Source organism: Athene cunicularia, assembly GCF_003259725.1.
Source record: "Athene cunicularia isolate RWA chromosome 19 unlocalized genomic scaffold, athCun1 chr19_part1, whole genome shotgun sequence".
Classification (NCBI taxonomy): domain Eukaryota; kingdom Metazoa; phylum Chordata; class Aves; order Strigiformes; family Strigidae; genus Athene; species Athene cunicularia.
Window position 1 is genome coordinate 8,007,945 of NW_020799124.1, and position 25,073 is coordinate 8,033,017.

A 25,073-nucleotide genomic window follows, 5' to 3' on the forward strand; every position below is an offset into this window, starting at 1 on the left:
TCTCCTTCAGCAGTACAGAGGTGGCTGGGCAAGGCCAGGTCTGACCCACGCGCAAACGTGGAAGGAAGGAGGGAGGAGCAAGAGAGCATCTTCCTTTTTGCCCCTTTCTGGGTCAAAAAACTACCAGAATCCATAGGCTACTCACTTTCAACACACAGTTCCTCTAATCCCAAGTTCAAAGCCAGCACTGACAAAGCCCCATGACTTTTGCTCAGCATGACCATTAGCATAATTAAAGTATCTCACAAATAAGGAGCTGCAAGCTCAGAGAAATTTGAAGACTGTCTCACTGACCAAAGAGGGTTTGTTCTCTTCGAGTTTTCACATCGGGGTTTTGTGGAATGGAAAGTTCTATTTGCACCTGTGAATTGTGAGTTAGTAGGCTGTCTGTCAAAAGGAAGCAGAACATCTATAGAATATTTTTGCCTTTTTACCATCATTACAGATAATTCATCATCTCTGCCAGGAGACACCAATCACTGCCCAAATTTCTCCATTTGTAATGTCTCTCTCTCATATCTCTATTACAATAACCCTTACCCTTAACTTGCCTGGCTGTCTTTAAAAAGCAGCTCAAATTTCCTTTCTTATGAGAGCTGCTATCTGATTTTTTTCTGCTTGTAAAATATTCATCCTTCATTATCATGTCTACTTGCTTCTACCTTCTTAAACAGGAAAAAACATTTTTTCCCTGAATAAGCAATAAATATTTTTTCATTATCACGATACTCTGTGATTTTAAAGTGTCTGTAAAAAAAAAACCTGAGCAAAACTGAATGAAAAGAAAATTTAGCACAAAACGCACTTTTGGAGTAACAACTACTATTCAAGAACCCACAGAAAATTTGGTACATAGTCTCAAATGAAAAAAAAATGGGGGCAATTTTTTACATTTTTGCAATATTTTCTCTAGATTTTTAAATATTATATTCATAGTTTCTTAATGACATGCTTCACTCAAGTTTTGAAATATTTAATTTAATAAACATTTAAATTAAAAATGAAATTAACTAATTAAATAGTCTTAAGTGGAACTAAATGGTTCACTTTGGGTCAAATGAAATAATCTGGGTTGGCCCAAACCCATATTCTAGTTATTGCCTTGTGCCAAAACCTTAAAAATTTCTATTTCAGTTTCTTCCAAATCATTTTTCTGTCCAATTTTTTTGGTTTGGCAAACGAACCCAAAAAACCCTCCCTTATTCACCCAGGTCTATTCTTAAACAGGTCACATCACTCACATTGTTTTATTTAAAATTTCACACATGCACACTCCCACACCACTAACTAATTTTAAACATAATTACTCTCAGCCTGGGGATTTGTGCTCTTTCACAGCGCCAAAGATCTATTTTTCTGGTTAGGCCTGTGCTCTGTTAGCATATGGAATTAGATCACGATCATTTATTCACAGGCAGCCACGAGCTGTGAGATCCGTGTTCAATCCATCTTTATCTGTCAGAGTAAGCTTAAGCAGGGATTGGCTGGATTTTGATGCAACACGTTTTGCTAGAAATGTATTACCTATTATTTTTAGAAACACCAAGGACTTTTTATTAATGCAGCCCAGCATAGTGCCTGAAGACTGAAATGACCCTAATAATAAAGATTTTACCTATCCGGCATAAGTTTGTTGAAGTTTTGCTGTCTATGGAGCTGCTGAACATGGTGCTCCCAAGTGACACTGGTGACACTGGTGCTCAGTACTTCTGATATTGTACAAAACAACCTTCCTGTGAGACTTTTGCTCCCCTGCTTCACCACTATACCGCTTCATGGCTGTAAAGCACACCAGAGCAAATAAAAAGAGAGAAAATAAAGACACATAGGGCTAGAACTCTCAAAGTCCCCAAACTAAAAGGAGGGAGCCCACATGCTTTCCTGCCAAGGAAGATGAGAGCACAGTGCCCACAGGGGCTGAGGCTCCTTCCCAGGGGAAAACACTCCTCCTGTAGCTGCTCCAGTCCTCACTACACCAAAATCCAGCCTCTGATACCCACTATCACTCCCTGATCACGTGGAGTGATAGTTAACGGCACCTGACCCCAGTCCAAGCACGCATGGGAACCCCACTACGCTTGAAAGTTCATCTTGAATTGAGATCGTCTCACATCCCTTACAGAAGAGGCTGCTTTTCCCTGCTGGGAGAAGCAATCAGGGGGAAAATGCAGTCAAAATATGGCGTAATGTAACATGAAATAAGGAAGCAGACAGGACAAAAGGAAACATTCAAATCGAGGCTCACCGTGAAGTCTGGAGGGACTCTTATAATATTGGTTCTGCACCTGTGTATCACAGGTCAGAGAATCTCTCACAGTCTCGAGCCAAACAATGTGTGCTTAACTGGAGTATGTCTTTCAGAAAGACGCTCTAGAGCCAGACAACCCAGGTTTCTTTAGTGAACTGCATCCAAAGTTAACCATTCTATAAAAAAAAAAAAATGCATCTTGTTTCCAGTTTGGATTTCTGACATTAAATTCTACCCCTGCTTTGAGTTTTATTACACTTCAGCCTGCAAGATGCCTCTAGGGTTAGACGTCTCCTCTCTGCACAGAGTCCCTGTAACTCATAAACATGTTACATCTAGGATGCTCAGTGAAGCACTAGTGATTCCTCATCCAGAACATTCAGCACTGGTTTCCTTTAGCCAAGACATCATATTAGTTGAAAGACCAATAAGGGCAACAATTGTTTAAGCAACTGAAAAGGATGGGTTGAATTCAGAGAAATTCATCAAAATACTGTGTTTACTTATGCCTTCTACAACATCCATGTCTTCTACAGCAAATGCACTATGATGATGATGATGATGATGATGATGATGATTACTACTATTATTGCCAGGGGCGTTTTTGAAAAGCTTTGATTTCCCACATCAATATTTCTGCTTCAGGTTTGCCCATACCTCACTCCTCCCTGGGGGTCTGCAGGGCACCCCACAGCCCTTGTTCAACACACCATTGATCTGCACAAGGCTAATGAGTCTCACTCAACACCCGGGAGGTGAAATGATTCAAGGACACAAGATAGTCAGTCTCTTGAGGACATTACTCTGCCTAATTCTGCTAATTACCCTTTGCTGGCCTCTATCTAAATCCCCCTGAGCCCTTCAATGGTCCTTATAGATCTGAGCAGCCGAAAGAGAAATCCCCTCCACATTTCTCTGCATCTGAAATTTTGTTCTCTGAGACATTCAGGGACACTGGGAGGGTCAGGAGACCCTGCAAATCCCTCATATCACTTTGTCCCCATGATGTGAAGAACAAGGGAACGCTCGCATCAGACTAGTGGCTAGCACAAGGCTGTGCAAAGGACTTAGAGTTTTGGTTTGGTTTTGTTGTTTCCTTGTTAACTTCTGGATGAAGAAAAATTAGTAAAGGAAATATCCACTTGGGGTTAACCAGGCACATTTTATTTTCAGCTTCAGATTTTTATCTCTTCAAAATAGCTCCACCAGGCTACCTCTCTAACTCCTTCTAGAATGAAAAATCAGAGGATATCCATAATCAAACTGTTTTCCAGAATTCCCGCATGTTGTTATTTTTAACCAAAACCTCACCAAATACTTCCAAATCTGGGGATCCATTTACTTTCTGATGGGACTGAGCTCTTATTCACAATTTGTCTATTTGTGCTAGCTCTGATTTATGGTATCTACACAACAATAAGCACCATAACACGTGACCCCTAAGAGCCATCATGTTGGTGGTAGTTTGAGGAGCTTCATTTTGAGGTTCTAGATGCCTCCACCTTGAAACTCTCCTAAAAATTGCCTTAAATGGCAAATTTAGACCCATGAAGGAAGGCCCAGCATCAGGGGAGATTTCTCCTGGAACATGGCAAGCATTGGGTAAGGCTGGGCGTCAGCCAGTCTTCTCTCCCACGCCTGTCACCCCATGCACTCAGCCTCAATATTATGTTACTCTTACAGCTGTGGAGGATTTGACAATGAATTTTGACCCTCCCTCTGAGCACTGATGAGGAACGGGGAGAACAGCCAGCAAGTCCAAAATGGACAAATACAGAATGGTGCAATTTGTCTGCAATACACCAAGAAGGAACCGGATATCTCCAGAGACACATTCACCCCTCCCTAACCCCCCAACCCCGCACCTTCTTCTCGCAACAGCTCAGCATCAGTAATCACTTCTGAGCAGCAGACAACAATACGCGGGGCAAATCAGCTCATGCCAGGGTTTTAAAATTACACAGCTAGAGGATAGCTTCAGAGGCTCAACGCACAGTCACTGGTGCCTGCTGCCACACGGTGCTGCTGGCAATAGGGGTGAAGTTGGCACTTTCAAACGAGCACAGGGCCAGACTGCAACTGGAAGGAACAACCATAATTCTCCTGCAGTCAAAGGAGCTCCTAGCTTTCATACACAGTGAGAGTTCATAGCCCCAACAGCACAATCAGGAAACTTAAGGGCACTTCATCAAATCAAATCTCTTAAGTGTTTAAGTTCATCTTTCTCCATGAAATGTGTCTGGAAGACAGTCTCAAGCACTTCACCAAAGTTAATTGCTCGAACCCAAACCATCACAGTCCACAAATCCTTCAAACTTTGAGAAGACTTAATGCTGAACTGCTGCCAGGCGCTCATTCTTCTGCAGCCACAACAACAGCTTTCTTATCAATAAATGGGCATTCCTGTGCATGCAACACCCAGTAATGGCAATGGAAATGTCTCAGTCGAATGCCTAATTTGAGAGTAGGATATGACCAAAAGGTTGCAGGCAGCAAAAAAGTGCTAAGTGAAGCTACAGGCCAAGCGAGATGCTCATTCAAAATAAACAATGGAACAGTCCCCTTCCAGAAGTGTGAGGACAGCCAGCGTGGGGGCTGCTATAAAAACGTCGACATTTGCTATAAATTGCTGTGCTTCAAAACCCAAGACACTACAGTTTTCCTCAATAGGAAAAAACTGGGCTATCTCCAAAAACTGTTGGTAAATGAGGACTTCAAGGGTGACAATTGCATCAGTACAAAATCAATCTCCTGTTTTAGCCCAATTAGTGCTGTGCTAAATCATCAGCCCAGGCCTTGCCTTTCGCAGTTGAAAGAGACACATCTGTGAGGCTCTTCTGTTGCATGTGTTTTATATTATACTCTAGCACAATATGCATAAACTAACACTATTCTACACTTACACAGCACCTCATCTGGAAATCTGAAAGCGATTTATGAATGGTGGGCATCTGTGACATTTTACAGATGGAAATTGAGGCACAGAGGGATTCAGTAATTAGCCCCAGACTTGCACAATGAGTCAGCTGCAGAGCAGAGCCCATTATTTGTTGTGTAGTAACATCTAGTGTCCAAACACAGAGAGAGACAAATCTCCCCCCGCAAAAAAACATACAAGCATGCCCAAAAATGCCACCCAGGTCTGTCTGTGCTCAGACCAAGACTGTTGAGGAATAGTTGGTGTGAGTGCATATCCTAAAGCAGTCTCCCCTGGTAGACAGGTCCCTCCATTCTTGTAATACAAACACAGGCCAGAAGAAGGGTTAATAAGCCTGAAAGTTTGTCTGCTTTTTCCACATCAGTTGATCTAATAAAAAAGATTGATTCTCCCTGAAAATCTGGCCTCACTTTAACAAATCATTTGATTTGACACAAAGGACTATATTCAGATAGTTTAAATTCCACTTTAGTCCCTGAAACTGAAGTTTCTGATGGGCTGATTACTTAGAAAGAGCCAATAGGAAACACCAGGCAGAGACACCCACCTTGGGTAGGGTCGAAGGTGCCTGAGTGCGGCCAGAAGCATCTGCTGCACTTGGGCACGACTCTCTCATAGTGCTTATGAGCCTACGAGGAATGTCACAGTGTTACAGAAAACAGACAGGCTTTTCTAAACCTTCTAGAAATACAGCAGCAACTCACACTTCTGAAGCACTTCCAGTACATAAGCGTAACACCATATTACCTTCCCACCCTGCCCAAGACAGTGGGACAGATGCCTGGAGTGACATTCCCAAGGATGCAGAACACTAAAGGGTAGAAAGAGCCCATGACACAATTCAAGCAATCCAGGCACTTGGATTGAAATGGCAAATTTTCAGCTTCTTTAGTTTGAAAAGAGAAAAGCATCTGCAGTCAGATCTCTACTGCAACTTAAAACAGATCTAACTTTTAGCTCTCCATTATTCCCTCTTGGTCCTGCCTATATCAAAGTTAATGAACATTGCAGTTGGAAGAGGCTAATTTTACAGTGCTCCTGGCCTCGGTCTACCTGTTCTCTACTTATTTGGCATGTTTCCTTCTAAAAAAGAGAAGAGAAAATCTTCATGTCATATGGTGCCATGTACACCCCACACCACACAATTTTTTTTATCTAGTTTCCAGGGAAGCTGTGGAATCCCTTCTGCACATTTCATTGCTCACCTCAGAATACCTCCCCCTCCAGGCCTCAGAGAGCAAATCTCAACCACACTAGGGGCAAGACATCTCTGCCTTGCTGCCTGGCCCCATACTTCCAAAGAGTTTACCCTACATCCTAAAAATCAGTGTATTATTTGGAAGCTAAATGACTGAGAGCAAACGACAGAGGGAAACATTTTCAAACATAAGACAACTAGAGGAATCTTGGGCCAAATTGTTGAAAATTAGAATTCCTAGCACAGTCAGAAAAAAAAAAAAAAACCAAAACAAAACAAACAAACCAAAACAACACAAACTATAAAACCCCAATATTCTCTAACTCCCACTGTCAGGTTAACAGAATAGTAACATGAGTTAGATTTTACCTGGATGAAACCTTAAGGGTGCATGGCAGGGTGCAATGGAGTAAGCCACATTTTAAAATAATTTAATAACTTGTCTCCTCAGAGGACCATAATGTGCTGGGGGCAGGACTATTCCTGCCCTCTACAGCCACAGAATAGGGCAGATGTTGAAAAGCACACAGCCACCAAGGGAGAAACTGAAGCACAAAGTGGAGAGAGACCAAGGAAACAAATCAGCACTTTAAAAAGACAATGAAGCAACAAGACTGGCCTGTGGCAGGAGTAAGAATAAGGATTGCAGAAGATTTAGATGTAAATGCAGATGGCATGTTCTTGGACATGTCGTTTAGATCCTCTGTGGCAGTTGCAATATGAGGGTCATTGTGATAAGAAGTGCATTCGTGTGCCAGGACATGCCCACGTACCAGAGAGGAGTAAGCAATAGCATCCCCAACCATGGAAGAGAATATGAAAGCGAATGAGGATAGAAACAGGAACTGAAGGATCCTTCTCTCCCAGAAGGGCTGGGACTGACTTCTCTATTTGGACACTGATTTTTTCCTGATACAATAAGAACTAAGAATTTTAAGGAAGGACCTGAAGTCATTACACACCCTGAATGCCCTCTGGTCTCTGCAGTGAGCGCTGGGAAGAGGTGTTGGGCATCTTCCATGTCAGGGTCCCACCCAAGGGATGCAGAGCTGCAGATTTGAGGCAGATCCTTTCCGGGCTGCCATCTCTGCCCTGCTTCGCTACTGCCCACTGCAGTTGTGCCTGGAATGACCAGCCAATTCCATGCTGAACAACCCCAGTTAATGAGGAATCAGAGGCACGTTCTGTAATGGGCATCCGTGGGCAGAGCACACAGAGAGAGATGAACACACAGAGAGAGATGCTAGAGCATGAAGCACATCTCCAACAGAGGTAGGGGCAGAAAGACAGATGCTTGTCCTAATTTAAGACTTCATAGGAGCTTCTGGACTATGGGACACTCATTTTTCTGCTGAGTATGTGTTCAGTAAGGAGAGCAAAGAGGCAGATCAGCATGAGCTCTTCATGCCCTTGCATACCGCTGCTTTCACAAAACAGGCCCTTCGGAGTAACTCATCTGCTCAGCATATGTGCTGCTTCAAAGGTCCCTGATTTTCATCTTTTACCATCAATCTGGAGACATAGATTTCATGCACTGACAAGCAACAAATAAGCTCTCATTCACTTTCAACCTTCAAAACTATTTCAGTTTTCTCAGGGGAAGCTGTTCAGAGGCACCAACACGAGTGTCACACAAACACTCGGATGTAGGGAGGCACCAGGCTGCTGGATGTCAGTGGCTGATGAACCTCTGTCCTAACATAAGAGCCTGCAATTGGAAGCAGTGTCACAGCCACCTTCCCTGGGAGCACTCTGCAGCACTCACTTCACCAAGCCAACCCTTTCTGGTTCTTCTCAACATACCACCCCCAAAGACTGATGGGGAGCATGAGCAGGGAAAACAGAAGGGATGAGTTTTAATTGCAAGAAGGAGAGCACAACAGGCATCCTGGGACAGACCCAGGGTCTGTGGAGCCTGGTGTCCCCTCCCAGACACTGACCCAAGGGAAAACAAGAAAGCTGCAAGCAGGGTGACCCTTCCCAGGTGCTCCCTGGGCAACTCCTTGAATCTAAGAGGAGCAGGGCATTTCCAGCTCCCTTTTTCCTTGCCCTCCAGGTATCTGAGGCAACGAGCAGACAGACTCACAGACCCCTTCCCGTATGCTTCCCCCCACAAGCAAAGGGCACCCCTGGCTGCCACAGCCCCCCACCCAGGAGTGCACCCCACTTCACTCAGGCTCTGTTTTTCTGTGATGTTCATGTTGCCCACTTACGGTCCTGGTTGGAAAAGTAACCGTGCTGGCGGCCAGAAGAACCTGCGGAGGGGGAGACAAGGCAATTATCACTGGGAACATGTCAAACCCCCGCCCTGCACAGCATTGGTTCAGCAGAGAAAAAGTTTACTCAGCTTGTGGAGCAAAACTTGGTAAGGAATGAAAGTGCCTTCGCTCTCCCCACTCGGCTCGTTTTGCACTCTTGCCAGCACTTCCCCCCTTCCCACCCACAGCAAGACATGCATGCACAGACGCACACACTCGTGCTCTCAAAGTGCTGAAATCAGCCTGTAAAAAAGCCCCATGCCTCTATTGGAGATGATGCTTCCAAGAAATACAACCACAGAAAAACCTACTGAATGAAACAGGATGCAGCAATCCATTCCGGCTGAACGTAAAAGGGGCTTGGGGTTGGGTTTGGGGTTGGTTTTGGTTTTGGATAACGGCAGTCACTGCCTCAGCTGCACACTATGGAGAAATAAATGGTCCCAGGTTCAAGAAGGGCGAGCAGCAGCCATCATTTTGGCTGAGCCATGGGAGGAAGAACCCAGCACCTTCCCAGCTGCTGGTGCCTACACTAAAAACCAAGTTTGTGCCAACCAGAAGAGAAACAATCAGGCTGGGTGGTAGGGGGAGCAGGGAGGCTGTCATCAGAATGGGCACGGCAGCATTTCGTAATGTTTAGAAAACCAGAGTACAGAGAGGGTGTCTGCCCCCGGGTCTGCTGGGGCCAGCTTGTGAGCTGGGCTGGTTAACCTTGCCTCTAGAGATTTTTCTATCTCCAAGTGTAAAACCAGAGAAGACAACTCCAGCCGTCTGTGTAAACCACTCTGAGGCCTGCAAAGACCTAATTATTTAAGTCTGTGAACCACAAAGCATTTTCATCTGGAAAACACTATGAGCAAATCGGTATCTGTGCTTTCTTGCATAGAAGGGTAAAAAAGGAAAAAGAAAAATTCTAAACAAGCTGAGAAATAATTGTCTTAGTACCAAAAATTTCCCGCAGCACTGGAGGGTGACGGTCACACTGGAGTGATGTATATTAGTCATGATCAGCACACATAAAATCATCTTGAAGATACTAACTGCAAACAACTGTTACAAGATTTTACAAGCGTGTGTTTGTTGTACCAGTGTCTAGAAACATCACACTAAAAACAACAAACAAGATCAGATAATTGCTTTGAATGTGGTTTTTGTTAGTTTGAGGTCCTAGATGGTTTTGTGCAGATGCTTAGAAAGCTGAGCAGCAGGCTTGCTGATTGTCCTCCTCCTCACCTTCGCTGGGAGGAACAGAGATGTTGGTGCAATGACATCACTGCAAGTCTGGACAAGGGCTAGAGTCCCTTAAGAACCTCAGACACTCACTAAAACCCACAGATTCCTTTGGAGGGCTGATGTTTTAATATTCCTCCAGCCCCTCTGTGTCACCTCAGGCTTTAAAGCACACAAGCAGTGATAACAGGCCAAGTCCAGTCCCACAGTCACCAGGGTTACGTTCCTCCTGAACTGTCCTTTGAGGGAAGTAAAGAGAGACTTGGCTGCTGGTGTGACTCTCAGCAGCTGTTTCCATAATGCTGGGCAAATATGTGACATGGATGAACAGAAAATGGCCCTGAATGGACCAGCCCTATCTTATTCCCCTTTTCTTAAAGAAATCCTGTCTCAGAGGGACCTGCCCCCAAGCCCCTCACAGGATTGCCCATGTGAGGAATGTTTTCAGCCTGTTTAACCCAAGGTTTGGGTTTCAAGCGACAATCAGCAGGGACAAGGTAAATCAGACCAGGCAACCAAGGGGATGTTCCCATAAAGCCCCACCACGGCTTTGGCCAGATGAGCAATCACAGCGTGTGCTGTACCACTCACACCACTTCTAGCCCCACCAACTCGAGCACTGGGAGCCGGGAGGCAATGCCTGCCACTGGGAAATCCTGTCGCAGAAGGTGCTGGCCATGCTGCAGCCTTTTCTGCAAGCATTACCAGTGCCAGCTGGCTCCAAGCTCTGTCAGCACGTACTGCAACCTCAGCTCTGGCTGCAGAGGAGAAACAGGCAAGTGGGGATCTAGGACACATGCTAAGCCAGGGCAGCAACCTGGCTGGATCTGAGCATTACTGTAAGTGCAAAGATAGAACACATGGTACTTACTGAAACCTTCCTGCGGCATGGCCAATGCCAGTTTTGCTTCTACGTGAGCAGTAGTTGAAGCCTCACAAAGAAACTTTGCAGGTGCCAGACAGGGAAGTCCTGGCCTCCCACAGAAACCTCTCTCCAGATACTCCAGTTCCTGACCCTTCCAAATCTAATGGGTTTCTAACTCTGGTACCTCTTGCTATAGGTAACAAACCTCTCTTAAGCCATGGCAGCGCCCTGCTTCACAGAAGTTGAAAAGTCTCTGCTCCCTGTCTTTGCTGCAGCAGACACATGACTGCAAGTGAGGACTGGGATGCAGCTCTAACACCTTCCCCACCTCTCCAAGACACCCAGGCAAGGGAACTCCTATCCTTTGCCTTCTGAGAGAAGGCAGAGCAAAGCTCAGTTATCCAAGTCAGCTACCAGCCCAAAGAAAGCATCACAGGCAAATCTCAAAGGGCCTAGAAATTAGTTATCTTGGACCACAGCAGCTGCCCTCCGTGTCAGGGAATGGCACATCAGATGCAAGAGTAGTGCAGAGAAGCAAGAGCCAAGCTTTGCGTTTTAAAACCCTAAGGCCAGCTCTGGCCAACCTGAGGTCCCAAAGCAATACATGACAGAAAACCAAAGCCCCCAAACAAGATGCTGGAGGCTACAAGGTCACACAGCATTTGTCTTGTGCACTCGCAGCTGAAACTTTCAGGTGGGGAGTTGTCCTGGAGAACTCTGCTATCCCCTTTTAACTGATACTGTCATTGCAGCCAGAACCCCAAAATGCAGCACACTGTTTTGTGAATGTACACTCTTCAGAAGGAGGACTGATGTGGACGAGACAATTAATTTAGCCTCTCAGTGCCTTACCAGGCTTCAGGATTTAACAGAAGAGCAAGCAAGTGCATCCTGCATGAGATTTCTGGGAATGGGTAGTCAGAGAAAACAGGTATGAGATACAAGTTACAGACAGTGCAACAAGTCACTTTGGTGCCAAAAGCCTTGCATCACCACAGAGCCTTCAAACTAACTGCAAGCCATAACAAAAATCTCAGAACCACATAGTTTTACAGTATTAACTGAATAATAACCACTATGCAATAAATTTTCTGTCATTATTCCACCATTAACAGCAACTACAAACCACCAAGTTCTGCTTCTACTTTGAGGAGCAGATAAAGATTCCAGTTCAGTCCTTTCCAGTTAAAATTAGAGAAATGTTTTATGCCTTCTGCAAGAACTACAGAGTCAACAGAAATACCAAGGGCCAAATCCAGAGGAATCCTATTACTAAGGTCCATCTAGGCTTAGACAGCATCCACAGTGTGGCATAGGAAGTTTCTCCCTTTGCACAACAGTGCCAGGTCGAGATCAATGACATCAACAAAAAATGTTTACAATGTCTTTTCTGTAACAGCAACAAGAAAGAGAAAACTAAATCACAATTACAAAAGAAAGTCCAATCAAAGGTAGAAATGTATTCCACAGCCCTGCACAGGGAATCCATTTCTGGACAGCTGCCTCAAACTCTGCATCCGCCTCGTGCTGGCTCAACCCCCACTGCTCTTGGCAGGTGAGATAGAAAATTGGTTATAAAATGAGCCCTATATTTTATAAGTTTCATAAACATTTAAAAAAAAAAAACTAGAATATGAGGTATTCTCAGAGATCCTGTGCCAGAGAGTAATGTGGTCTAACTTGGAAACAGAGTTACCACCTGTTCATGGCAACTACTCTTTTAATCTTCATTTCTGTTTTATTACCTGACCGACACTATTTTATTAGCTGACAATTAGTTTAGGTTGATTTAATTAAACAAAATTGATTACCTTCCCTCTTTCTTCAAGGCCAAAATTTCTGCAGGACTAGGGGTTTGAACAACTTGGACCCTGTATCAATAAAGCTGTATTCCAGATCTTTTTGTCAAAAAACGATCCCACAGCAATTGAGGTAAATACATGTCAGTGGACAAAAAGATGTTCTAAGTATGTGTTAAAAAGGCAGGCTCTGGCTTCCTGGTTAAAAACTGAGGTGATAGTTTGACACCAGGTAGCACTATTCCTTAAGCTTAACTGGTTTAAGTTGCCACCTCTGCTTTAAGAATTAGTGTGTCTACACCTCAGAGATGGACAATACACCAGATAGGAAAGAGATAGCTGAAAAACAACCCAATATGAAAAGAATTCACCCATTATTTTTCAGGGAGATCATTTCCTTAAACCATGTGGCTGGAGAGATGCTCGAGTCCGTAGAACAGAAAGGGCAGTGCAGGGGTGGAGCAGCAGGCATGGTGAAGGGGGTAAATTTTGACTGCCACTGGAAAGGGGTTCATTTAACTAAGTGCAAAGATGAACACACAGTCGTTGTCTGCCAGTATCAGACAGCACTCTTACAGTTAGCACCTAACTAAAGCTTGAAGCTGATGACAAAAATCTGTTGACACCAATAGGCCAACAGAAGGTCATTTGCATCTTAAACAGATGCCTCTAAAATAGATGTTGCACACTAGACAAGGCAAGCTTTTCTCTAAGTGTTTGCTCTTCGGTTAGCACACACACTCATGCATCAGCATTCAGGCTAAAGTAGCATGTGTCTGAAAAAAAACTGGTCTACAGTGAAAAAGATAGCATAGGGTAGATAGCTCAGTTAGCTGTAACATGGCTTTGGATTTGTTTTGATTTGTTGTGGTAGCAGTTTGTTTTTTTTTCCCTTTAATCTTTTTTTTATTCCTTCATTCTTTTTTTTTTTTTTTCCCCCACTTTTTAAGAGCTATACCAAGAAGGAAGTCCTGACTGGGAAAATATCTCAAGTTCAGCACATACTCAACATTAATACACAAGTAGGTACTTAAACTGTGAGGTATCAGTCGGACTGAGAAGAGAGAGTGTTCATCCAGAAATGTTGTATAGATATTTATGTTTGGCTCATTTTAAAGATTCAAAGCAAAAAGCCAGATCAGCAGCATTAATGGCCTTTCAAGTACCAGCCCTTGCCAAGCAAAGCTTGAGTGAAACATTCAAGGATGAACTTTCTCATGTCGCAATTTCACAAATCCCATTTTGCAACAAGGCAAAACTCAGTAGTTAATTATATCTGCAGAGCTTGCAGTAGAGGTTGTGGCAACAACTCAGACCTGAAGGATGGATAAAAATTACTGTAACAGTAGTAGACATTGGGGTGCAGTTAAGTATAGACAATGTTGTAGTCAAATGGCTGTTCTTCAAGATATATGTTGCCTTTGACAGAGCCTTGAAAAGTGAACCACCACCATTAGTTATAACTCCCTGGCAACAAAAGCTCTAATAATTCTGACTAATTGTCATGGAAAGTTACCCTGATTGCAAATTTGACACTTAAAAAAATGCAATTTTGGAATTCCAAACAGGCCAAGAACATGATTAGGCTCTACATTTTAACACCCTCTTGATCAGTGGTGGGGTAATGGAGACCCTTCCAAGAGCTTTGTTTTGAAATGAATGGCGCCATATTGATGAAACAACTTGGACACAAACCAGAAATTAAATTGAAAGTTTAAACAATGCAGCTGTATTTTATCATCCTGTATTGTCAAGCTTTAACGAAAATAGCTCCTAAACAGAGCCACATGTTTTGCCTGTTGCCCAAAAACTGAAGGTGAATTTTAAAACCCTTTCCTGAACTGCAGGATGCCAAGATTTTTCAGCTAGAAGTTATTATTAGGACACAACAGTATTTCATATAAGTCTTGACACGGTTTTGTATGGTTTCTGTAAAAGTAACTTCATTTTTTAAATCAGAGATGGCTTAGATGACTGATGCTTCAAAAAATGGAACCTCTGTTCTGTATTTCTTCTTGTTCCATATACATATGGTACCAGGAAAAAAAAAAATCTCATAATCAGTGGAATAATCAATACAGGGGGTAGAAGCAGGATTCCCCCTTCATCCTATGTATCATTAATGAACATTGTCAGCTGCCTTCTAATCTCAGGACCTAGAGACAGATCTAATGGGGGTAGATCACGTGTTTCAGTGTCAGCTCTTACCGTTAGAGTTATCTCTTGCCTTTGAGGATTAAGATATGATGAAAAATACACTTGTTAGTTACAACACACTGAGAACCAGATCTTTGATAATTCTAGCAAATTGGTCAAGATACAGGAGACAGAAAATGTATACCAAGACTTATTCTGTTTAATATCCAAGGATGGATTTGTACAGCTGGAAAATTAGGAAAGAAGTTCTGGGTTTTGGCTTGTAGTCGGTTCAAGCAGCCTAGAGAATTCTAGGGGGTGCAACTCATACAAATTAAATAGGATTCTATCACATTTACTTACTGGAGTATAGTATTTAAGATTGCAAGATTCAGTTCCACACTGAGCAAAAATTTGCTGAATACCAAATAGCGTGTTAAGTTCTACCAGCCTTTCTCATAAAAGTTTAAGTGTTGAGTCTCAGTTTTGAATACCCATAATCCAGAACCAGGACAGAAAGAAGGCTCCAGGACTGTAACCTTCCAGCTGAATAGGTTCAAGGGCTCAACCCTCACGTGCTACAAGAATGAGGTATTTTAACCGGATCTATCAGGAAGCTTGCAGAAGAGTGCACACAACTCCCATTTCAGCCCACCCGATGAAGGGAGGGAGATGAGACATGAAGAGATAAAAAATCTGAGAACAAAGAGGTCCACATGGTGCCTGCCAGCCTCTCTCACGCTGGATAAACATGTCTGTCAGATCCTGAGGTCAGGCTAAAACCTCTGACGACGGCAGTCTGCAAGTCTGTGTATCTTTTATCCTCCTGTGCAATACAGGCCTTCCAATAGCACAAGAAACTAGTTAACTGGACAGCTTCCATGGAGTTTCACCCACCACCCCTTTCCCTCGTGTTCTCCCACACACAAACCACTCCTGCTGTAAGAGTGCTGTGAGTTGGACACTGTATGCCTACTGGTGTGACAGCACTGAAATACAGCAGGATAGAAGGGCTATGGGCAGGCTGTAACCCTGAGCTAATGAGTAAGCAACGCTACCAGCGGTTTGTCCTGTCCATGTCTACAGACCAGGCTACATGTGCTGGCAGGCAGAACTACTCCAGTGCTCGGATTTAAGGCAGTTTCTCTAAGTGGGATGGTGCCAACACACTGACATAGCAGCCGTCCCAAGCTCACTCAGCATGGCTACCACAGTGCTGCATCATGTGGTGACAGTGGAAATGCACCTACTGCCAGCCGGGCATGCAAATCATCCCTCAGACATCTTCCTACTCCACCTCCCCTCCTCCGAGGGGGAGCCTAGATGTCTGGTGTAAATGAGCACTAGATGCACAGGTAGACAGATGAATTTCAGTGAGATGAATACCATTCTTCATCCTTTAGATCACTGTCTACTGAGTGTGGATGGGTACAACCGTTCCTTGCATATATTAGGGATATTAAGTGTATTATGGAGACTGACTGACTCACTATAATAACAGAGGTCACACATACTCCTTGGGCAGACCATGAGAAATGCTATTTTTACTCAGCTTTATACCCAATATATTACTTCACTGCAAATTGTCATGTTCATTAAGTGCTACCTAAATGTCAGGATAAGGAGATGGTTTTTAATAAGGTTGCTACTCGCATTCATCTGCCACTGTTCAATCTCTCACAAGCATTTTATCTCTCTTAACAAACTAACAAGACTGTAAAAGAAGCAAGATAAACACCAGCCAAATAATTGAGATGTTATAGCCTAGTATGTGAACACAGACTTCTAAAGGGCACCATACTTTACAGCCTAGGGCTTTGCTAAAGTGGCTAAAAGAAGAGCTCAGAAGAGGAAGCACCTACCTGTACTGGTCTGTGCTGTGGAAAGTTTTCTCTACAATCCTTTCATGGCTAATGAACATCCAACAATGCTTGATAAAAACAGTGTCTGCTACTGATCAAGTACTGGTTGCTTTGTATCACACTTGAATCTAACAGGAAGAAACGTCCAAGAAGATGTATTGTCTAAATTCAATGTTTTATCAAAACCAGATGAGCACACATAGCCCGAGGTCCTGGTCAAAAGCCAAAACATACAAGCAGGAAACTGCAAGCGGGTAAAATGTGACACTTGAATAAAAAAAGGGGTAGTTACCTTTGTGCCAAAAAAAAAAAAAAAAAAAGGCATTTTTACCATGATGGTACAGTGTGCCTGGAACGCCTCTGCCTCCTGAAACAGAACGCTGTGGTTGCTACAAAACCTCTTCACGTCAGGCTCCGCTGAATGGAAATCCTAGCTCAGACCACCTCTGGATGACATACTCCCATGCCTTTTCTTTTACACAGTCATTTACACAGATGCATATACATGTGCACATATCCTTGTGTCTGTGCCGAGAGGAAAACTGCTTCCACCACAGCCATTCGTGCTCTCTTTGGACCACTATTGAGAAGCTTTCTGACCTATTTCCTTCATGCTGTGGCCTTGGGCTTCAGCGAAGAACCTTGTCCAGTGTTCTCCTCAAAGACATGCCCTTATGGCAGAGAATAAGCAAGACAGAACTGCCAGTGGTTTAGCCCTGACTTTCCAATGACCACCCACACCCTTCCACCTACCCCTTGCTCCACTCTCTCAGCTGCCCCGTTTCAGTCTAAGTCTCTTTGGTTTTCACTGAAGCCAGCTTTGGAGTCATCAATACATGGAGAGATGGAGCCGTGTTTAAGCTGGAATAGATGTGTCTCTTCTGATGCAAAGCCCTAGCTTCTACAGTTTCATTAGCTCCCAGCTGCTAAGGAAACAAGAGTTCAGTGGTGCTTACTGAACCCACATTTAAATCCCAGGACAGCCAACTCAAAGTACCAGTTGGCTTGTGGACTTCAGATACCTGCCACGCATACTTAAGCCAAGAGAGTCTAAACTATCTGTGACAAGAACATGAGGGGAATATAAGGCACTAAACCATCATCAAGCTATGCTAGCACATTTTTTATGTGCTAAATCATTGTTTTCAATTAACTTCTAGCAAGAAAACATATATTGAGTGAGTTTGTCACATTCCTGGTAAGGCACAATCCACCACTGCCCATTGAAAAAAAGCTGCAGGGCAACAGGAAATGTCTCAAATGCCCACAAATTCCTCACTCCTCGGCCCCCAACACCATCCCAGTAGTATTTGTCTAGCCCTAGAAAACCTAGCTACATTTTGCACCATGAAAATTAGTAGCAGAAGAGGCATGCTAGCCCCTGGGCATTTTAAGTTGTCTGTCCGGTCAAGGTTAAAGACGCTCATGGAAAAGGCACTGCCCCATCCACTGCCATATATGCAATGGCCACAGTCCCTTCAATAACATCCCCCTCCCTCCACATTGCTGAAAAGTAACATAGCTTTTGGAAAGAAACGGAAAATAGTTTTTAAAGTTCATTAAAATATTTCAAAAAGTCACTTTGATTTAAAAACCCACCTTAATAAAGCCATATTTATAGTTTTTTTCCACAGTCTACATCCATTTATACAGCTGCAGTTACTCTAAAAGACAGTTCAAAGAAATGCAGCTCCAGGCACCCAGTCAGACCCTAAAACTCCGCTGCCGAGTTGCCCAAGATTTTACTAATAAAATTTGTCTTCAGTGATATAAATTGAAAAGTCAAAACAGAAACCTGCTCACAATCTACTGCAGTGGGTTTTTCAATCTGTGGCTCAACTCCATAAAAAAAAGGGGTTCCACATGACCTCTGATTGCTGGAGGGAGATAAGGAAAGAAACATGGTAAGTAGGTGTTGAAACTTCCTAGAAATTTGACCATACCCTGGGGTATTTTCATCTGCTCAGAGAAACAGGCACTTCATTTGTGGTTTGGAGATCAGAGAAGCCACCTGATGACTTCTAGGAGAACAGGTCAACTTGCAGCCATCTCCTTTCATGGCCTCTTACAAAAGGCCATTCTCCAAGCTAAAGCTTTCACACAAGCCCTCATTTTCCAATGAAAAGAGATTTCACTTCTCCCTCACTGAGGTACAAGATACCCCAAGGAGAGGCAGCCATCTGCAAGAGCACAGCACATCAAGAGCCGCTCTCATGATGATGATGATGCTCCTGAGAGTGGCAACAAGATCCAAGATAGCTGCATGTGAAAAAGCTGCATGTGAAAATAAATTTCCTACTAGTGCTGGGGTTACAGCCTTTCTGCTCCCCCAGCAAGATACAGGTCAGAATTCGAGACTAGAAATAATGGATAAAGTTGGAATTACTGAACTCATCTAATAACCAAAAGCAACAGTTTTATTCTCTGCAACTATATTTTGCAACATTAAAATCAGGATAGCATCAAAAGGTGCACAGAAAACTTAGAAGATATTTGTTTTCCTACATTGCTACCCTTGAGCTATAGTGGACTCGAAGGCTTTACAAGCTGGTTTCAGCATGAAAAAGAAATACATTGCACAGAACCTGGGGAAGCAATCAGGCAGCTACAACCTCCTGTTAAAAAAGCTCTACAAAACCCAGCACTGCATTCAAACAAGCAAGTCCGCTCCAGTCCCAACCAGAGCAGGGCAGTCCAAGTCTGGAACAGCAACACCAGCTCCAATCACATCACAAATCCCTCGTTCAACATCGCAGCTCACTCCTCCAGGCTTTCGGGACAGCAGCTCCCATGCTGTCAGCAGAAGTGGCACATGGTGCCAGAGGAAAGTGCACTTGGCAGGAGGCTTACCCGAGGAAGCATGGTAAAAATAATCAGACTTCAAGGCAAATACTCAGCTGGTCTCAGAAAGCACCAGTTGGGCAGCCCTGCCTTAGAGAGAAGAAATAAACTGGGAGAGAAAAGTTTTCACTGTTAGTAACTGTTCCTTACATAAGACACATTTCAGCAAATCTATTGATGCAGTGCTTCAAGGTCTCCATTATTCCCATGTAGAAAAAGGGAATGTTTAGGGCTGCAGAAGATGCCATCTGCCAGGTTCTGATGTATCTGTGGGTTCGTTCAGTGCTTATACAGGGCTCTGGTCCGAGTGGCCTCTTGATGCTACTGAAGCATTGCTGTTAAATAACGGAGCACTAACTTGCTAAGTCAATTAGAACACAAGTAAAATTGGGTTTATATATGCTTTTTTTTTTTTTTTAAACCACAAAAGCTTGTTGCAGGGCCAACAGATGACAAACAGGACAAGAATCAAGCATGTTAGCAGTGACTGGGGACAACCAAATCATTTTGAGCTTGCAATGTAACCTGTTCACTGAGAAATGTTAGAACCAGACTGATCAGCAAATGCCTGTAAGAGCAGCAAGGCTAATGAGAACAGCAGGACAGGGGATATCGCTAACGGCCAGACTCTACATCCTAAAATTCTTTAATTTCAGTTACTATGAAATTCCAGTGCTTCTCTGATAACATCTAGAAGGCAAACGTTACCACAGCACAATCTCCAAGGAAGAAAATTTCAAAATTGAAATGACCTTTGAAATATTTGCCTACATCACTTTTGCCAAGAAACTTGGGGCAGTTTCATCTTTCATCGTAGCTGATTCTCAGCTTTTGGCAAATAGCATCCATGTTAGGCTGTTACTATTAGTAGCAGTATTTTAAATTAGTGCCTGAGAATCCATTCATCCTTTAGTATTGAAGGAATTTGAAAGGAAAAAAATTATTTTAAAAAATATAACCCCCACTCAGAAATTAGGCTTAGCTAGCTAGTGTGCCTGGATTCAATCTATAGCTCCTCAGAAATCACAAGCCAGCAGAAGATTAACTCAAAATCATGGGATGGGAATGCATATGGAATTCTCATTCTGCTTACAGGAGGGTAAATTACATTTTTTTAATCTCTGAAGCTCAGTTGATGTTTCAGTTAGTCAGTGGCTGAAATATCTGCCCAGCCACCTCCTGTTTACATTTGGATGGGAGAGATTGCTCCATTTACATCAGCCTTTGCATAAGACAGCGTGGCCTCAACTCTTGCTCGCTCACAGTGTAGGCAGGAGAATCCTCTACCCCAACACTAACATGGTCCATACTTTTCAAAAGTGAAGGGACCCTTCCCTGCTACGTTCACTGAACAGAAAATATCACTGACAGGGTTACAGTTCCCTGGGGACACAGACAATTGCTTTCTTATTTCACATCCCTTGGATACCTGCATCTAACACCAGATGTCCACGGAATATTTCATTCTGTAGAGGGCTACCAACTTCCCTCATCATTTTTCAATTAACAAGCATCAGCCAGGATGCGGAATGTTCTGAGCACACTGAAAATTTTCAGAAGGAAAGTTGTATCACAAAGTCACATGTCATACAAGAACATTGACACAAACTTTAAAAACAATCATTATTCGGAATATTTTTTGTGACCACCTTCCCCCACATAGACAAAGGTAACTTTAGATTTGGACAAAGCACAAAATGCTACCCAAGTTACGACCACTTTGCTAGCAAAATATAATGTACTCCTCCCCCAGATAACTTGGCCTTGCCTATACTAGTCCAGCTGTTTTATTTTGTGAATTGGAGTCTAAACGCATAGGCAAAAGAACCACATGATTTTAGATTCACTGATGCACAAGGGGATTTTCTCTAATAATCCCATTCATCATTACAGAAGCTAGATGTGTGAACGATGATCCCCTAACATCCTCTGGGGAGAGCTAAGGCTCTCAAATTCAACCGGCCATTCAGGGGGTTGCATCTGTGGATCTTAGAAATATGAGTAAGTGCCTTAACCAGAGGAAACTGCTTTTTCTTTCTTCCCTTTGAATGAACAGCTCAGAGTGCAGAATATAGGAAAGAGAGTGCCTAAAAGCAGGCAACAATGCATCAAAAGAATCCAGAAACTTCATCTTGAGTTTCTTCAAGCTACTTGCAAGCTATACGGCTAGGAACAAATTTTACATCCTTCCTCTTGTATCTTAGCCTGAAAGCTAAGCCTGAAAGGCTAAGAGGAACGGATCGTGCTTACCCTGCAGAGCTGAGGATCTCCTGGTCTGGACAAAACCACACAAAAGACCAGCAAATATTTTGTCCACGGTAGAACCATGCCGGTTTACACCAAGACAGGATTCACCCCCTTTTACCATCAGCTAAGTCTTCCATTGTGAGCGTAAAGTTTTATATTAACTGAGTTAATGATGTCATGGCTAGTAACTCTTCCCTCCCGACTTTGAGTTATTTTCACATGTTTTTCACAGGACATAAACTGCAAGTTCTGCTAACCAGCAGTGGTAAGTCTACTGTTTTTTTTCCCTTTTCTTTCCCCTTCTCACTTTACTCTCTTCCCATAATGAGTTTTGGTTCTACAAAAACATTGTATTAATTGTGACTATATGCAAAATGCCCATCAATCAAATCCCCACAAAACTGTAAGCTGACAGTAGCCTACAGCACTGTTTGCCATGGGACACCCCTGCATTTTGCAGTTTCTGTATCACAGCTTTGCCCACAGCCTTTTGAGACATTCAAGACCGACAAATTACAGTGCAGAGTTCATAGCAAGAAGCACTCTGATGAGGGCTCTCATAAAAAGAATGAGATTAAGCAGAAAACCTGCTTTCAAATTTTTTTAGCTGGTGTTGAAGGACAAATCTCAGTAAGAGAAAAGAGGCAACCAACAGCTCAACTTCTCAAAAATGTCACCAGTTACGCCACTCTTAGTTCTCAGTAAAACATCCAGATCTAAGGAGAAAGTTGCTTGAATTTCTCTCTCTCGCGGCTTAGATTAATTAATTACTACTTAATGCAATATGATGTTTTCACCATTATATTCTAAAGAAAGTTAAGCAACACCAAAACACCGTTCTCATGGCAAAGTTACCTGGCTGTATTATGTATCCTGTGTCAACATACAGATTTAACATATGGGTCATTCTAACTGCATAAATCGGAACTAACTTTGTGAAAGCCAGCAGACTTACGCTGTCATATACTCAATGTGAGATGAGAAATGGGGCTGCTGCCTTCAAACCTCACCTATCTGACTGGAACATCTGATGACGTAATGGAGGAGGCTCTTTTTAAGAGGGGAAGAAGTGAGAAGGAAAAGCAATGTAATAGCATGCAGAAGAGTTTGCGTTTCTTGACTGTGAATTCATTGCCTGCTTGAATCATAGAAGTTACTTCAGAAACGTTGTGAGATTCTTGACTTGGAGAGTGTTTTTCTCTTACACTTTGCCCTTATGACGGTGAAAAGGAGTCAAAGCAATGGTGTAGCCTCTGCCAGCCCCACCAGAAACCAATAGTGATGCCATATTCCTTTCCTATGCTTTAATCCCTTGCTAGCTAAAGAGTCTACAGCACGTAGCATAATTCCTGTTACAGGAAGGAGAAGTTAACGCTGAATGTGGAGAAGCCAGGGAAGTATCAAGAGATTTCCAACAGCTGACAGCTACTCTGGAGGAAAATCCAGCTGCTCCTTTCCATGCAGTGACCTGTTAAAGTTGGAACAGCAAATTTCCAAACCAGTCTGTAGCCATGCCTGGAACAATGAAGTGTAAATAAATTAAATTCTTATCTCGGAAAAGTTTATGAGTGTCTCACTCCGTATACAAGCTTTTCAGGAAATGGGGGAGAGGGAGAAAACCTTCCAAAAATTCTGCACTAAAATAATTTATACTTTTTGGAGTCAGAGGAACAGAAAGGAAAAAAAATATCCTAAGAGAAGAGCAACCTTTTGTTGGACAGAACAAGCAATGCTGTCTGTAGGGGAGCAGGAAAAGTTCTTTAGATTCTGGCAGTCACTCTTCATTAAAGGTAGCAGGAATTCAACCGCGTACATGTACAGCTATGACTGGCACAGCCTTCCCGTTTGAGCTCAGCCAGTGATTCCCATACATAAGAATCTACTGAAGAGTAACCAGTCCTGCTAATAGCAGCGCATAGCCCACAAATATATGATATATGCACAAAGTAATGCCAGTTCCAGCCCCTAAAGCTGACATTCCCACCGGCCGAGGGAACAGGATGGCAGGGAGACAGGGAGGTGACTTCAGCAGTGCACTTGCTCCGTAGCAGAGCTTAAACTGCAGTGGCATGACCTGTCCTTCAAAAGGATGCAACACTCGAGTGTTAACGCCCAGAACATCTTTCAAATGCTTTCACACTTTATATGGACACTCACTGGTAGCAGGGGCTCCAACTCTTGCTGCAAGGGTTATGGAAAGGGCACGTTAAAGAAGGCTGCGGTGACATTAGGCACTACACACGCTAGTCAAAGATCTCAAAGCAACAAACACCTTTAAGGCCTACAGAAAATTGCTTATAATATGACTATTGGAAAGCTATCTTCTTCAAGTCCAGAGCAAAACCGAAGTCTGCTGCTTTTACCTGGGGATAAACCATACCACATGAAAACGGAATGCAGGATGTACAGACAAAGAGCAGTTATGACATGAAACAAATGTCTCCTGAATTCAGTCATTTCCCACAGGGAGTAAAAGTTAATCACATAACCTAAAGACCAGGCAATTGCGTTTAGAAGTAATGATGCAAACTGTTAGTGAAAAAGAAAAGCTAGATCTTTGCCTGTCCTTAGATTTTGACATTAAGACTATTATTTCAGTTTGACCTCTGTGTCACCTAAGATAGAAAAAAGATAATCATAAACCAGTACTTATACAGACACTTGGTATTACATTTATCTTACAGTTTTGTGAAAATATTTCTCCCAAGAACTCAGTTAACTATCTAGTGTTTGCTTAACTAACCAGAGGTTCTCAGTGAAAAGAAAGACCAAAACTCACAATCCAAAGCTCTTAATTCCAGACTAAGTTTTCAGATGAAAACTACTAAGACTTCGGTCAGGGGTGGAGGGGGGGGGAAAGGCAATTCAGTAACTTTTAAATCTAGACTAAATGTCAGCTCTCTCCCTTAAAAATGTCAAAGGCAAATGTTCAAATATCCTCCCTAACGCTAATTTTATTAATACTGTCAGCAATTCTCAGTATCTCAATCTAAGACAGTGAGTCAGGCAGCAAATCAATCCAATTGCCAAATCTCCAGAGGGAAAGAAACAACAGAGGAAGCAGGCCAAAGAGATTGCTGATAACGGATATTTAGTCTTTATGTGGGACAAGTACTTTGCTACTTCCTCACGCTCCTTTTGCTCTGTTACACTGGGGGCACTCAGTTAGTTGTGGTTTAAATGCCTAAATATAACTATTTAGATTACACTGCCTAGAATTTTTATATGGGAAGAATTCCTGCCTTCCACTCCCTGAGCGTATTCACAGCTGACTCACAGGACGTTGCATCAAGTTTGGGGCTTTGACTTTCTTGGGTAAAACAAGTAATACTGTATGGCAAGTAAACCTGAGAGCTAGGCCTGGTAAGTGTGATTTCTGAGGTTTTTTTGTCTCCTGCAGCCCACTGAATACAAGTACACCCCTGTGACCACACCTGCAGGTCCTCATTAT

At 43.0% G+C, this 25,073-nt stretch overlaps 1 protein-coding gene across 1 annotated transcript in view; it reads right to left on the minus strand.

Annotated features, from left to right (window-relative positions):
• COL26A1 (collagen type XXVI alpha 1 chain) overlaps positions 1-25,073 on the minus strand; it is a 180,410-nt gene that overhangs the window by 46,167 nt on the left and 109,170 nt on the right. The window contains exon 5 of the mRNA XM_026861666.1: positions 8,598-8,639. Coding sequence (XP_026717467.1) covers positions 8,598-8,639 — 42 coding nt within the window. The remainder of the gene's footprint in view (positions 1-8,597; positions 8,640-25,073) is intronic.